A 13,969-nucleotide genomic window follows, 5' to 3' on the forward strand; every position below is an offset into this window, starting at 1 on the left:
TCCAAGTGACCCTTTTCCCATTCTCTTTCCCATCCATAGATGTCTTCACGTTTAGCAAGAGGCAGTTCAATTTGCTGCTTGAGTTTACATTTGTTAAATGAGTGGCCGAAAGGAATTTCCTGCAAAGTTGGTTGCCATTTAAGATACAAAAATTATTTGTCTTCCCAGGCTGGTAGGTTTTGCTAGTGAGAGGACCATTTTCCATTGTGTTCGTAATTTTTTTTTTTTTTTTTAAAGCGAATTCCCTTGGGTTTTTTTAGGACCTTGGGGGATACATACCTTCAATATGGCATCTACCGCTGGTTCAGGGCTAAGTTAGATTCTGAAAAATGAAGCCAGTGGGATCCCTGGCAATGGTCTAACTGTGATTGATCTGACTGACTTTAGGGCAAGAGGAGTGGACAAACTCAAGACACAAGGCACCCTCGGCGAGGACAGCAAAGGGCGTCTACAGAGACCAGCCATACAGCAGATACTGATTGTACTGTCTGATGTTGTGACATAGCCAGGCTCCACCAGTCCTGTATACTGTTCAAAGTAATGGTTTTCTATGAACAATCCCTTTTTAAATAAATCAAAGTGCTTAACATCTGAATGGATGGAATTTAAAATTACTTTGTTGAAACATCAACCTGGGCAGAAAAAAGAAAAAAAAAAAGACATGTAAAATTTTGTTATTTCCAGTCTGTATATGAAAAAATAGGTCATCAAAAGGAACAAAAATAACTTTGATTAACTAGTGTTAAACAAAAAAGATAGGTTTACTAAATATGTTAATCCATCCTTTTAACATAAGCCTCACCTTTCATTTTAAAGGTTTCCATAGAAATTTAGTTATTTTATCTTTCAGCCATATGCTAGTTTTTTTTTTTCTCTTGCCAACATGCGTAAAAAGGGAAGCCAATTACAAGTGCAAATAATGTGGTATTCTTTTGTAACTCAAGTCTTGAAATGTTCTGTAGTGTTAAGCAAAGTCTCCTCTTGCTTGATACTAAATAAACTTTTGAAAGAAATTTTGTGTGTGTGAGCTAACAGTTTCATGTCTCTCTTATTTAAAAAGGCCTTCATAAATAGTCGTAAACAGGGAAAGGATTCATTTAACAACGCTTGTCAAAAAAGGGTCACACTAAACATTGTACAACTTATTTAAAACATGGTATAAAATTAAATGTACCATTATATACTCACCGTAGATTTAAATGCTGTTTAAAGAGTCCAAATGGTATCAAGCTGCTTGAGTGGCACGTTAAAAACTACGCAAAACCAAATCTTGTTTAAAAACTGGTTTTAAAATAACTACTGATTTTCTGAAAAAGATGTGATCAGTTTTCATCTTGTTGAGCGTTTTTTCACTAGTGCAACTTTGGATTTTTTATGAGAATTTTGGTACCTTAATGAACACCTCGCTCCATGCTGGAAGCAATAAGCACAAAGCTTTTAAAGACATTCTGACTTGACTAATTGAGGTCGCACTCGCCAAGGCTGAGGATGTGTAACCCTTAAACGGTCTTCATTTTCAAAGGTAAATAAATCAAATAAGATTTTAATCTCACTTAATTTATCTTAATATAACTAATAAAACCAGGGAGGTTACAACTTAGCAAGTTTCATTATCCATTTTAGAAAGGTTTTAAGATCACCTAAATTCTCATTTTAAAAAGTTTAATTTGTTTTAGTAATCTAAAAAGCCTTAGTTTAGTCAGTTTAATTGGGGCCAATTATTCCCTATTAAACAAATGTAAAACCTCATAACTAGTTGTTTGTAATATACATTCTTTGGTTAGTAATTGAGGGCACTTCTTAAAACTGACAAATATTTAATAAAGTTTTTCTTTAATCATTTGGCTAAGTTTTTTTTTAATTGTAGATTATGTAAAATGTTTGATTTTTATTTCCTGAGGGGTTTCCTTCTCTTTGAGTAAAAAGGTCTTTTCTTTTGTTAGGAAGTGTTGGCCATCTTGGAAAGTGAAAGGAAGGTTGTGTCCGTCCAGCAGACACAGGTGAGTGCCTCTGTTCCAGTCATTTGATGTGCTTCTCTGAAGTCGCGCGGAACATTTCCCACACTGTTCCCACCACCAGCACTAGTGACCGTGGCTAACTAACTTCCTGAATGTAAGCAAGTCAGACCCAGGGAGCTCTGCGTAAGCTGCAGAGGTGGGAGGCTCGGCCGGTCACACTGTGTAAGTAACTCCGTTACTTTCCTCAGTAAAAACGTAACAGGCTAGTCGGTAGCATGAAAAGTTTTTCGAAAGTATCAAGTGAAAAAGCAGTTTACCGCTAGCAATACTGTCGTCCCAATTTTATTTTATTTTATTTTATTTTATTTTTTTATTTTTTAAATTTTATTTATTTATTTAATTTTGACTGTGTTTTGGGTCTTTGTTTCTGTGCAAGGGCTTTCTCTAGTTGCGGCGAGCGGGGGCCGCTCTTCATCGCGGTGCACGGGCCTCTCACTGTCACGGCCTCTCGTTGCAGAGCACAAGCTCCAGACACGCAGGCTCAGTAGTTGTGGCTCACGGGCCTAGTTGCTCTGCAGCATGTGGGATCTTCCCAGACCAAGGCTCGAACCCGTGTCCCCTGCATTGGCAGGCAGATTCTCAACCACTGTGCCACCAGGGAAGCCCCCAATTTTATTTTTAAAAAATAGACTGTATATATTCTCTCTATATATATTCATAGGCAAAATATTACATGGATATGCTGGAAATTTTTGACAGTAATCATCTTAAGCTTGTGAAAGTATGATTTGTGTATGTGTCCTTTTCTACTTTGAGTTTTGCAAAACAGATTATTGCTTTTAATAAGATATATATGATGAGGTGTATTTTATAAAATTGTTTCATAAAATTTTAAAAATAGGGATCTGTGAAGGAAAGGTGTCCTTAATCAGGTCTCACTTTTTAGATATTCTTGCTTTTTCCTACACCGTCAGAAACACTGCTTAGGCCCCGACGTTCCAGAGAATCTTACTTAAGAGTGTGTGTATCTGAGCCCTGCCCCTCACTGGGTGACGCTGGCCAAGACCCCCTTTGGACTCAACCCAGGGAGGCCCTCGCTTATCTCTCGCAGTTGCTCTGAGCATTAAGTGAGGCAGTGTTGTGAGAGTGTGTTGTAACCTGGAAGGTGATAACAGTAACGCAGAGTTTAATTGTTGAAGTTGAACATGCATGTTTCGTATGAAGGGGAAATATATGAGCTTTTTTTTTCCTTAATCACCAAAATTAACCTGAGATAATTAAATTACTCTTAGGAAGAAAATAGTTCTCTTCACTCTCATAAGTCAAAATAAGCGTTCTGGTTTTTTTTGTTTCTTTTTTGTTTGTTTGTTTTTGGGGGTTTGGTTTTTTTTTTTTTTGGTGCTTCTCTTCTTGTACAGAAAGGGAATGTGGTATGTCACATATTTTTTCAATTCGCGATGTTATATTGAAATTTTTTCACTATTTAATAAATAATTTTTTTTTTTTTTTTTTTAGCAATTGGCATATTGAATAGTAAGTGTAGGTTTCTTTAATCAGAAATTTTGGACAGGTCCCTGGAGGGTAAATCCCCAGATAGTCTTCAGAGCTAATTCATGGGACTTGTTCAATTTTATGTTTATTTTCATTTTATTAAATAATCCACAGCTCCATTGGACTGTAAAAAGGGGTTGTGAGCCAGAAAGGTCAGGAACCACCAGGAATGCTCTTGGACAGGAGTTCTTCCGCTTGGCTTTCTAAGGCTTCCCTTATTCGGCAAATACTCTACTGAGCCTCATTTCTCCCTGTTTCAGTAGGAGGACTTGCAGACAAGCAGCCTTCTCCTGTCCCTGAGCGCACCCTGCATCCTTCCCAGATCTTTCCCCTGGCCTTTGTCTACCCCCTTGGGATTCGTGTATCTTTTCATTTGACAGCGTTTACTGAGCGCGAGTTCTTCCCCAGATGCAAAGGAGGCACCAGGAACACAAAGATCTATAGGACATGGACCTTACGCTCAAGTAGTTCAGCATGGATGGAGGTGGTAGAGGACACACCAGCACTTGCTGCCCCTGGGCCTTTGCCCCTAGAAACCGTGCCCATCCTTCAGGACTCGGCCCCACACCCTCCCTTCCGTGTCTTTAGCAGTGAAACCACGATCCCTCCGTGCTCTCTGCAATAGTGTGCTTGGTTTATACTTCTGCGTTTTAGTATTGATACCATATGACTTAGATTGGTTATAAGTTGCCATTATGACCAAGTCTGTGCTTAATCGCTTTCTGTAAATGACTTCATTGAATCCTCACAACGCTAAGAAGGTGCGTGTCATCTCCATTTTGCGGAGGAGGATGCTTAGGCTTCAAGGGGTGAGATCACCGTGTGGGACCCCAGGCCCTGTGACTGGTAGAGACAGTTTTGGACCATCCACTCTGATCCAGAGTCTTTGTCCTAACCGTGCCGTTACACTGTCCGCTCTCTGGGCTAGCACTCGCTCTCCCATTAGATTAAAGGCTCCTTGAGGGCAGGGGCTAATTCTTATGTCGCCTTGTATTCCTAGAAGTAAGCCTCACAGCACTGAGTGTTGGCAGACGCCCCTCTGCTTCTGTCCCACCCTGCCCCACATTCCTCCCTGGAGAGATTCTTTGGCTGTAGTTAGGTTCTGAATCTTGCTTTGTTCAAGACATTGCAAGTTGAGTAAGTATCAGCGTTCATGCAGACACGTTGGCTGGGCATCTGCTATGCTGCAGGCAGTGGAGACGCAGTGGTGACAACAGTCTGCTGGTGAAGTGGGCCAGTCAGGCGCCAGTGACTGGGCGGCGACAGATGTAGCGTGGGAGAGACATGGACGCCAGGCAGGGTGGCAGAGGGGGGACGGGTGCCAGCAGGGCTGTAAGGACCAGTAGAAGGCAACCATGTAGGGAAGGTCTTCTTGGGAGCAGTCGTACCCAGCTCTGTCATTTACCAGCTTTGTCACTTAACCTTACTGAACTTCAGTCTCCACTGCAGTTTCCCCATCCATACAGTGGACACAGTCGTGGAATCTAGCTCAGTATAGCTGTGAGGATTAGAAGCATGCCTGGCACAAAGCTAGGTACGTGCTCTTGCTTGTTGCTTTATGCAGATACTTGGATTATAAGAAAACACAGTTATCTAGGAAATTTCGATTGTTTAGGTAATTAGAGAAAGCTGTAGATGATGCTGTCTGTGTGGGCAAAGGGACACATAATGAAGGATCTTGCAAGTCCTGCTAAGAAGCTTAAATACGGTGAGCCCACGTTGAAATGTAATAAATATCCCCTAGGCAGAGGTGGTGCCTTTTTCAGCCTGTGTTCCAGCAGGAACTTTGTACAGACCTCTGTTTGCACTGGTTATTGATCTGATAGCCAGATGGTGAGAGCCTTAAAAAGGGGGGGGCCTAACCTTTCCATCCTTTTGTTCCATCTCTTAGCACAGGATTTGGCAGCCGAAAGCGTTGAGCAAGAGAGTGACTGTGAAAGAATGACATTGTCGGTGCGATCAATATGATTCGTTAATAGGCCGTGTTAGGAGTGGTTAGGAATAGTTCACAGAGACCCAAAAGAAGGAAGAAAAAAAATCACTCATGTAAATAGTAATAGTCTAACTCAAAATTAGACAGTGACTCTAGTCACTGTGTACAGAGAGACAGGTCCCAGAATTTAAAACAGATGATTTGATGAACAAAATTAAAACGTAGTCAAAAATCTAATAAACCAAATTAAGCTGCTTTACAGGTTATATGTGATAAGTATAAATAATAAAGTTAGTTATTTTATATGCAAATCATATCTACTATTTATAGTGATGTACTATTTATATTGATTTATATTGTAGGAATAGAAAAGAAAAAATCCATCATTATGTTTAAAATAACAAAATCTACTTTATGCTTGATTCTGTTTCCGTCTTTGAGGAAGGCTGTGGAACATTTTAAAATCTGAATTCCATCCTCCGCTTATCTAATGGAAAATCCTTTCCGGTTGAAGCTGATTCTGGATGGGATTCTTGTTCCAGGAATCCGGTTATCTTTCAGGAAGCAGCACCCACTGCTGTGCCTGTTTTTCTCGTCTTAGTGTGAGTCCTTCCGTGGCTCCCAGCGCACCATCCTGGTCCAGCCTGCGCCTCCAGCCGCTCCCCCACCCGCCGTGCCGCTCTCAGCCTTGCTCTGCTGCAGCCTTGCTCTCGAATACCCTTCGCGGTGTTTGGATATCTGTGCCATTGTCTGCCTGAAATCACATTTCCTTACTCTTCTCCCCAGCTCTCGATATAGCTGGTCAGTACTGGTCTGTCCAACTTTGGAGTGAGACTTGAAGCGTCACCTCGCTCAGGAAGTCTTCCTTGGCCCGTGTCTCCACATCTCCCTGGGTGCAGAATCCCTACTGGAGGGCCCTCATCTGCAGAATGGGGTCCTACGATTGACTGTTTACTCTCCTCTCCATCCCCACCCCCCACCCCCCCCCGAATGTGAACATCTTCAGTGCAGGTACCATGGCTTAGCACAGCCGTCATGTAGGTGGTGAGTGAAATGAACAAGGTGGCGTGGTGTCTCCTGGTACGGGACAGTGTAGATTAGGACTTCACCGGCTTCATCGGGTCAAGTTAGAGTCATTCTTCCACTGGAAGAGAATTTACCAGGTTGTTAAATGTTGCTGTTTGCATGTGACGTATGTAAGAGCTCACCCGACCACCACGGCAAGATGCACGCCTTTCCTCACCTCCCCACGTCTGCTCACTGCCACACTTCCTAGCACCTAACAGGCTCTCACAGCACGGAGGTGGAACAGATGAGCAGACGCCGCTGTGGCGGGCGCGGGGCTGGAGGTGCCCTCCTGAAGCCGATCTCTGCTCACTTGTTGACGCGTTTGTCTTTCTCACCAGCGGCACCACTTCAGGTTCTTTAAAGACGGAACCACGTCTCATTTGACTTTCCGTCCAGATCCCAGCGAGGTGCCTGGCGCAAAGCGGGGGCTGACAGTGCTCATTGAGGGGCGAATGACTGAATGAATTAATGAGCAAACGATGCTGTAATTCTTAAAATACTGACACTGAGCCCTTCTCAGTGTTAGTTTGGTTTATCAGTGGAAATGAGATAATTGACTTCTGTAACCATTGGCTTTTTCAGTGGAAAAGGAGAAGTTGGAAAACAAAAACATGCCCTATATTTAGTAGGTGATAGCATGTGCTCGGTACAAAATCCAAAACTTTGGAAAAAGGGTACAATGAAAAGTTGGTCTTAATTCCCACCCCTGCCCTCAAGCACCCAGAGGCAGCTGTTGGTCTTGGCTTTTTGGGGGGGTTTTTTTGTTTTTTTTCAGAGATAGAAAAACATGTGCTTTGCTTCTTCACAGACTAATGGTTACTGTTTTTAACATACAGAACAGTACACTGTTTTATACCTGCCTTGTTTCACTTTAGAGTATACCTTTGAGTTCGTTTTCTATCATTTTAAATTCTAAAGGTATGTTTTTCTTTTTATTGGCTGAATAATATTTATATGAACACATCATAATTTAAACAACTGTTGACAAGTAGTTTTGCTTCCAGTGTTTTGCATTCATTAAAGACAGTGCTAGAAAGCACAGCCCTTCATCTCTGTTCTTGTGCACGTTCTCTTACATCTGTAGAATAAGTTTCTAAGGTAGATTTATTGAGTCATTACATTTTCTTAGAGTTATTACTGTATTGCTCCCCGTAGAGGTAATGGTGTATCTTAATATGCTTTTCTGAAGGAAACTTGAACCCTCAGTGCTATACTCTCCATCACCACGTACAACTGTTAGCACCTGCTGGGGGGGGGGGCGGCCACACAAAACTCACCCGCGCAGAGTGGGTTCACAGTGGTCTTTCCTTCCCACGGAGGTGGGCACGTGGTGGGCTGGATCCCCGTGTGAGCAAGTGAGTGAGGACAGCTCTGGGCGCTCGGCTGTGTCCTACAGGGATGGTGAAAGACCAGCCTTCCTCAGGCTCCCGCTGGTCTCCTCACTCCTGGAGCCTCCTTTCACGAGCCGATGGATTCTAAGGCCGACCTGCAGTGGCGGGCCCTGTGCTCAGCACTGTGGACGTACCCGGGGAAGGGGAGGCCTCTGCTCTTAAGGGGCCCACGGTCTTTCTGAGGAAGCCGGCCCCCAGCTGGCCCTTCCGTCCGCCGTATCTTTGCCCACCTTCTCCTCTCCTCTGGGTATCCAGAGCCTGCCAGTTCCTCAAGATCTTCTCTCTCTCCTTCTGCCCAGAGAACCCTTGTCTCTCTTCACTCTGAGAGTACTGGCCAGTAACACCCAAGTGGCGAACCCCTGATTCTGATCTGTTGATTGATGTGTGGGTTGTCCTGCAGCCCTGAGAAGTCCTCGGGGGCCAGGAGCAAGCCCGTCATGTGTAACTTAAGAGCACGCAGTCATCTAGCCATTCAAGAAACAGGCACTGATGAATTAAACAGTACCCTAATGAATAGATGCACTGTATTAGCTGTTTCCTTTTTTTAAGTATTAGCCTTTAAAATAACTGTCTGTGTCTGGTTCGTCCTGGCACACCGGTGCCGTGTGCGGGGGCCAAGGCTCACTGTCCCTGGCTCCGCGAGCGGTCGTGACAGGCAAGGTGAAGGCAGAGGGTGCAGAGGCACAGGTCACGATCTTTGGCCGAGGAAGGGCGAGGAGGGAAAGGCTTCACAGAGGAGGAGAAACCTGAAGCGGGGTTTAGAGTAAAGTCAAAATCTTGAAGCAGACACTGGAGGAGGAGATGTCAGAGTTGCCAGGCTGGTGCAGGTCGTGGGGGAGGAAGGGAGGGGCCTCATGTGTCTGGGGACGAGTAAGCAGTTGCTGGGAACTGAGGGGCAGGTGCCGGTGGGGGGCGGGGGGGGGGAGGCGGGAGGGGTGGGCGGGGCTGGGTCACATCACAGGGAGCCTGGAGGATGGTCCCCCTCCCCTCCCCCTCCCCCCTCCTCCACGCATCTGTGACCAGAGCAGTGAGGAGCAAGCATGGCGAAGGCCGCGTCTTCTCTTGTGATTAGGTTCTGTTTTGTGTTTTGTTTCCTTCTGGTTGCCCCTTGGGTTTTGAAACAACAGTTTTTGTTGTAATTAGCACGTCAGAATATATTGTTTGGTGTTAGTAAATAAAATTTTGTTTAAATATACCTGAACGCTGAGTCTCGTCTCCGGTGACAGGAAGGCAAGGACAGTGCCAGTGTGTATCCATAGGAAGTCGCTGCACATTTTAGTACAGGAAGTTCCGTGTGAAAAGCCTCCTACCCATGCATGTCATAGCAGGGAGGAGTCTGGTCATCACCATTCTGTTTCATCACTCATCTGCCTTACTGAACACAAATATTTTATGTCCTTAATCTCTACAATTCTCTTTTGCATTGTTGTTCTCATTTCTGTCCAATTTCAGTTTGCCTGCTTCCTCTGCCTAAATCCTGCCATTCCCACCAGAGTGTAAATAATTTGTTACTTGAAGTATACAAATATATATCATTTTCCTCTCTTTCAGGAACTTTCCTTGCAATTATGGACTGCTTAAGAATAATCAACTCACCAACGTGCCTAGTCAGTAAATGAATTCACTTGAGAACTTGAAAATAATCACTTTTTTTTTTTTGTACAACTCTGTTTCATGAAATGTTTTATAAAATGGTATGCTTTTTAATTTGGAAAATCTGTTTGAGAAAGGGAAAGAAAGTCAATCTCTTTGTCTCCTCATAACAGAAAACAAATGATTTGTGTATTGCTTAACAAAGGCTGCCCATTTCAATCTCTTCTACTTTAATATAAACCTAGAAAAACAAAGGCTCGTTATTTCAGCCCAGCTCTAAATTCTGCACACTTGAGAACCATATATGGCTGCAACTCACAGCTCACAAGAAGTCAAGCCTCAGCACAAATTCCAGCTTTGAAAATGAGTTATCCAACTCAATTATGGACCAATAAATATGAACATGTTATGCCAAAAGTAAGCGGCCACGTAAAAGGTTAATTATGAAGGCTTCTGCGGGAAGCAGTGGCACTGTCAGAATAGAAACCCGATTTTCATGCCTCTGTACTTTGTTGTGGAACATAAAGGTCATCATCCCCATGGACAGTATTATTCAGTTCCTTCTCTTTTCATCACTTACTGGTGCTTTGTGATTTTAATTCAGTACGCCCCGGGAGGATGCGTTTTATTCCTTCTGCTAGAAGCCCACACAACACGCTTCCTAGTCTTGGAATTTCGGAAACAGTCTTGTGCATCATTAAGTTGTCACTTTCTTACCTCAAAGACACATTCCCTCAAGGCGTTCACTTTTTACAGGGTACCGTGTTGGGAGCATTGTGTTAAAAGCACAGAACAACTTCTGATAGGTTTGCTTTTCCTTATCCTCTCGTGATGCACCCTAAAGACATGATCTTCTACTCCTGCAGTTGGCACTTTTGCGTTTGTCAGATACGTGTTTCTCCCTCTCAGAAGTGCAAGGAATAAAGGCCCGCGTCCCAGAGGGCCACGGCAGTGCTGCAGTGAGTGGGTGTGGGTGCTCACCAGAGCACGGTCAGCAGTGCCCCTGTGTGGAATTAATCCTAAACAAGCAGGAACTTTAGGATGGGAGCCAGACTGTCGTAAGTGGGGAGGAATTTGAGCTCCCTTTCTGCTTGCAGCCTTTTCCCCTCCTGAGCTGCGGACACAGTCACAAAGCTGCAAGTGAAATCCCAGGGATTCGAACTGTCCACCTCACCTCCTGTCTGTCCTGCTTCTCCCAGCCTCGCTCTCGCTGCCTTGGTCTTGGCCTCATACTCTGCCGCCTGTACCACTTAAATTCCCTGAGCACACATTTACTGAGAGCCTGCTGCATGCTGGGCACCGCCCTGCGTGGGAGAGCACGGGACAGAGCACAGGGGCTCCTGCCTCGAGGAGCTTACATCCCAGTGGGGAGATCCAGGCCATCACCCGCAAACCAGAGGACGCCAGGCAGTGACAGAGCTGGGGGCGACAGAGCACAGTCACGGGAAGAGGGGTTAGACTGGACTTTGGGCCACAGGGGAATAATAAGGTGATGTTTCAGCCGTGACCTAGAAAAGTAAAGAAATGAGCTACATCAAGACGCTAACAGGTGCCAGGATCCTGAGGTGGGAACAGGAGGGCTGGAGGAGCCCCGAGGATGCAGGAAGGAAGTCAGGGTGGGGGCGGGGCCTGGGTGTGGAGGGCCGTCCGGAGCTTTACTTCAGAGGGACTATCAGGCACACTGAGCCCAAGAGGAACGCTGTCCATCCGATGTATATCTCAACAGAATCACTTCGGCAACCATGTGGAGAAGCGGCGATGGTGGGGCAAGGTAGGGGGGACCTGTTAGAAGCCCCTGCGGTGAAGGTCAGAGGGAATGCTGGCATGGCCCGGGGTGGCCGCCCTGCAAGTCCTGAGGACTGGCCAGACTTGAGACGCACTTAGAAAGTAGAGCCGATAACACTTAGTCTACAGGTTGGATGTGAGGTACAGAAAAGAAGGGGTTGGATGATGCAAAGATTTTGATCTAGAGCCATTGGGAAAATAGAAACTTCTTTCTGAGATGGGAAGATTGCAGAAGGGACTGTTTAAGATATAGATCTGAAGTTTGAGGGGAGATCTCAGCTGGAGATGGGAATTTGAGAGCCGTTAGAATATAGATGTCTTGTAAAGGTATAGCCTGAGTGTGGACATGAGAGAACAGGCCCAGGGAACATACGACACGTACAAGTCAGTGAGATGGCGAAGAACCAGAGCCCAGGAAGGAGCTGCCGGGAGGTAAGAAGAGAACCAAGAGTCCTGCCCTCAACGGCATGTGTAGAGAGGGTTTTCCGGAGGAGGGCCGTGACCCTCTGCTGCAGGGGGCAGGTGACATGAGGAAGACTGGACACGGTAGCTGCGTAGAGGCCGTGCTGACCATGCTTTGCTTCAGAGTGAGGCCTAGGCAGATTCAGGAGAGAATGGAGCAGGCAGACCTCGGAGGTACTGGGGGTTTGCTTCCACACCATGCAGTAAAGGCAACAAACACTGCAGTAGTAAAGTGAGTCACAAAGGTTTTGGCTTCCCAGTGCGTATAAAAGTTAGACTACGGAAACATGTTAAGTGGGCAACAGCATCATGTCTAAAAAAACAAGATACATACTTTAATTTAAAAAGACTTTATTGCTGAAAAATGCTAACCATCACCTGACAACGCAGGGTTACCACAAACCTTCAATCTGTAAGAAGCGCAGTATCTGCGAAGCGTAGTAAAACAAGGTCCGCCTGTATAGTCAACTCTTCCAAGGAGTTTGCTTTAAAGTATCGCTGGAGAGGGCTGTGGCCTCGAGATGAGAAATTTGAGAGCGTGGGAGAGAGTGAGGGTGCTGGGGAGATGCCCCGACAGGAGCACAGGAGCGGGCGTGGCCGACAGCAGCCAGATGGTAGGGCTGGGGCCGGGCGGGGAGGTGGGGACGGCTCGGCATGTACGCGCACCGGGGCGCCTGCTGCCAGGGCTGCGTGACATCGCCTTTCAGAGGCGCGGCCAGCACCCTTGGGTGCCCGCGGCTTCTCCGATTGTTGCCCAGGCCCTCCGCGATTTGGCCCCTACCGACCCCTCCAGCCTGAAATCCCCCCTGCGACGACCATCCTCAGGTGGCTCTAATTCTGTACGCCAGCTGGGGGCAGGGCCTAGCTCCCCACTCGGCCGCCCTGACGCTGCGCACCGTGTGCCCCCGTGCGTCCCCCTCACGGGGGGTTGCTCGAGGCCCTTCGCCCGGACCGTCGGTACCTGTTCATTGCGTTTCACCTCAGCACACGCGTCCTGTCGGCCTGGTCACCTCTCTGCTTGCTCCGTGCTCCCTGCCATTTCAGGACGTGGCAGGGAAAAGGAAATGATGACATACACACAGCTCAGAGCCCCAGGGCCTCACTGCGTGGCCCCCGGGGAGGGAGATCTGGGACCCGTTTGCATCACAGGGATCTGGAAGCGCTGAGATTCTGCCAACTCGTGTGCCTCCTTTAAGACTTGGTGCCGGAAGCTCTGCCCCAGAGACCCCGACTCGTTGTCACACTGTGTTAGAGTCACTGGCCTCCTCGTGGGTCCTGCGCTGGCTTCAGGGCTCTGCAGGCCCCACTGCATCCCAGGTGACAGTGTCCCCAGCTCAGCCCCGGGCCAGGCTCCTAACGGGCTGGGGAGGAGGTGTGAGAGGGTGCGGCTAGCCCTGAACAACTGGACAAAAGTCTTTCGATTTGAAATTCCACTTTACTTTTCTCCAGCTAAGCTGGTTTTGGTCCGTCTCAGCGGGGCTTCCTCCTTGGCCCGTCTGTCAGCAGCAGCTTTCAAGCATGGCAGGCTGAGATAGCCATTCTAGTGTTTGATTTTTAAAGGATCTGAGCGACTTCCCGTGGCTTTAAAAATAACAGCTGATGGTGTCTTCAATGTGTATTTAACTGTCTTCAACCCTTAGAGCTAGCTTTTTAAAGGGATGCTTTGGTGGAGTTGTGAAAATCACGACCACGACGCCGAAGGACCTCTGCTTTCTGCTAGTCCGACGGCCCTGCCTTCGGTGCGACTTAAATCTTGCAAAGTGGCCCAGGCCTGGTGCATTTGCATTGCATTATGGGAAGCTCCGACAAATGGATGCTTCTGTGCAGAAGCTGAGAGCTTCTTGTCCGTGTTCCGGCTCCGTGGTGATTTCGAGTCCCTCCCCGGGCCGCCTGGCTCTGGCCTCTCTCCCGGTGCCCATATCCGCGCCCATCTTCCTGCCTTTAGACAGCACCTTCCCCAGCAGCCTGTCCCAGATGGCTTGCTGTCCTTGCTCTGCCCTCACCCCAAACGCTCTTCCTCCAAATTGTCCCTCACTTTGGCTCATGGAGGTGACCCAGCACAGGGCATCCTCTGGAGGCAACAGCGCAGTCCCTGCAGCCCATACCTGGGTGCACTTGTTATCAACTGCCGTGTAACCGACCACCCCAGGACTTAGCAGCTTAACAGAACAAACATTTACAATGTCACACATTCCCTGAGGGTCGAGAATCAGGGACTGTTTCTGGCT

At 46.7% G+C, this 13,969-nt stretch overlaps 1 protein-coding gene across 10 annotated transcripts in view; it reads left to right on the forward strand.

Annotated features, from left to right (window-relative positions):
* The window catches only part of KHDRBS3 (KH RNA binding domain containing, signal transduction associated 3), a 204,554-nt gene that overhangs the window by 169,809 nt on the left and 20,776 nt on the right, over positions 1-13,969 (forward strand). For 5 of the 10 annotated variants that reach the window (XM_019931972.3, XM_019931975.3, XM_019931976.3 and 2 more), the window contains one exon: positions 388-1,027. In XM_019931972.3, coding sequence (XP_019787531.1) covers positions 388-479 — 92 coding nt within the window. In that variant the 3' untranslated portion in view covers positions 480-1,027. Of the gene's footprint in view, positions 1-387; positions 1,028-1,943; positions 2,001-9,452; positions 9,749-13,969 lie in introns of those variants that run through there. The other 5 variants (XR_002175725.3, XR_002175724.3, XM_019931977.3 and 2 more) reach the window with 3 other exon arrangements.

Source organism: Tursiops truncatus, chromosome 17 (genome assembly GCF_011762595.2).
Source record: "Tursiops truncatus isolate mTurTru1 chromosome 17, mTurTru1.mat.Y, whole genome shotgun sequence".
Classification (NCBI taxonomy): domain Eukaryota; kingdom Metazoa; phylum Chordata; class Mammalia; order Artiodactyla; family Delphinidae; genus Tursiops; species Tursiops truncatus.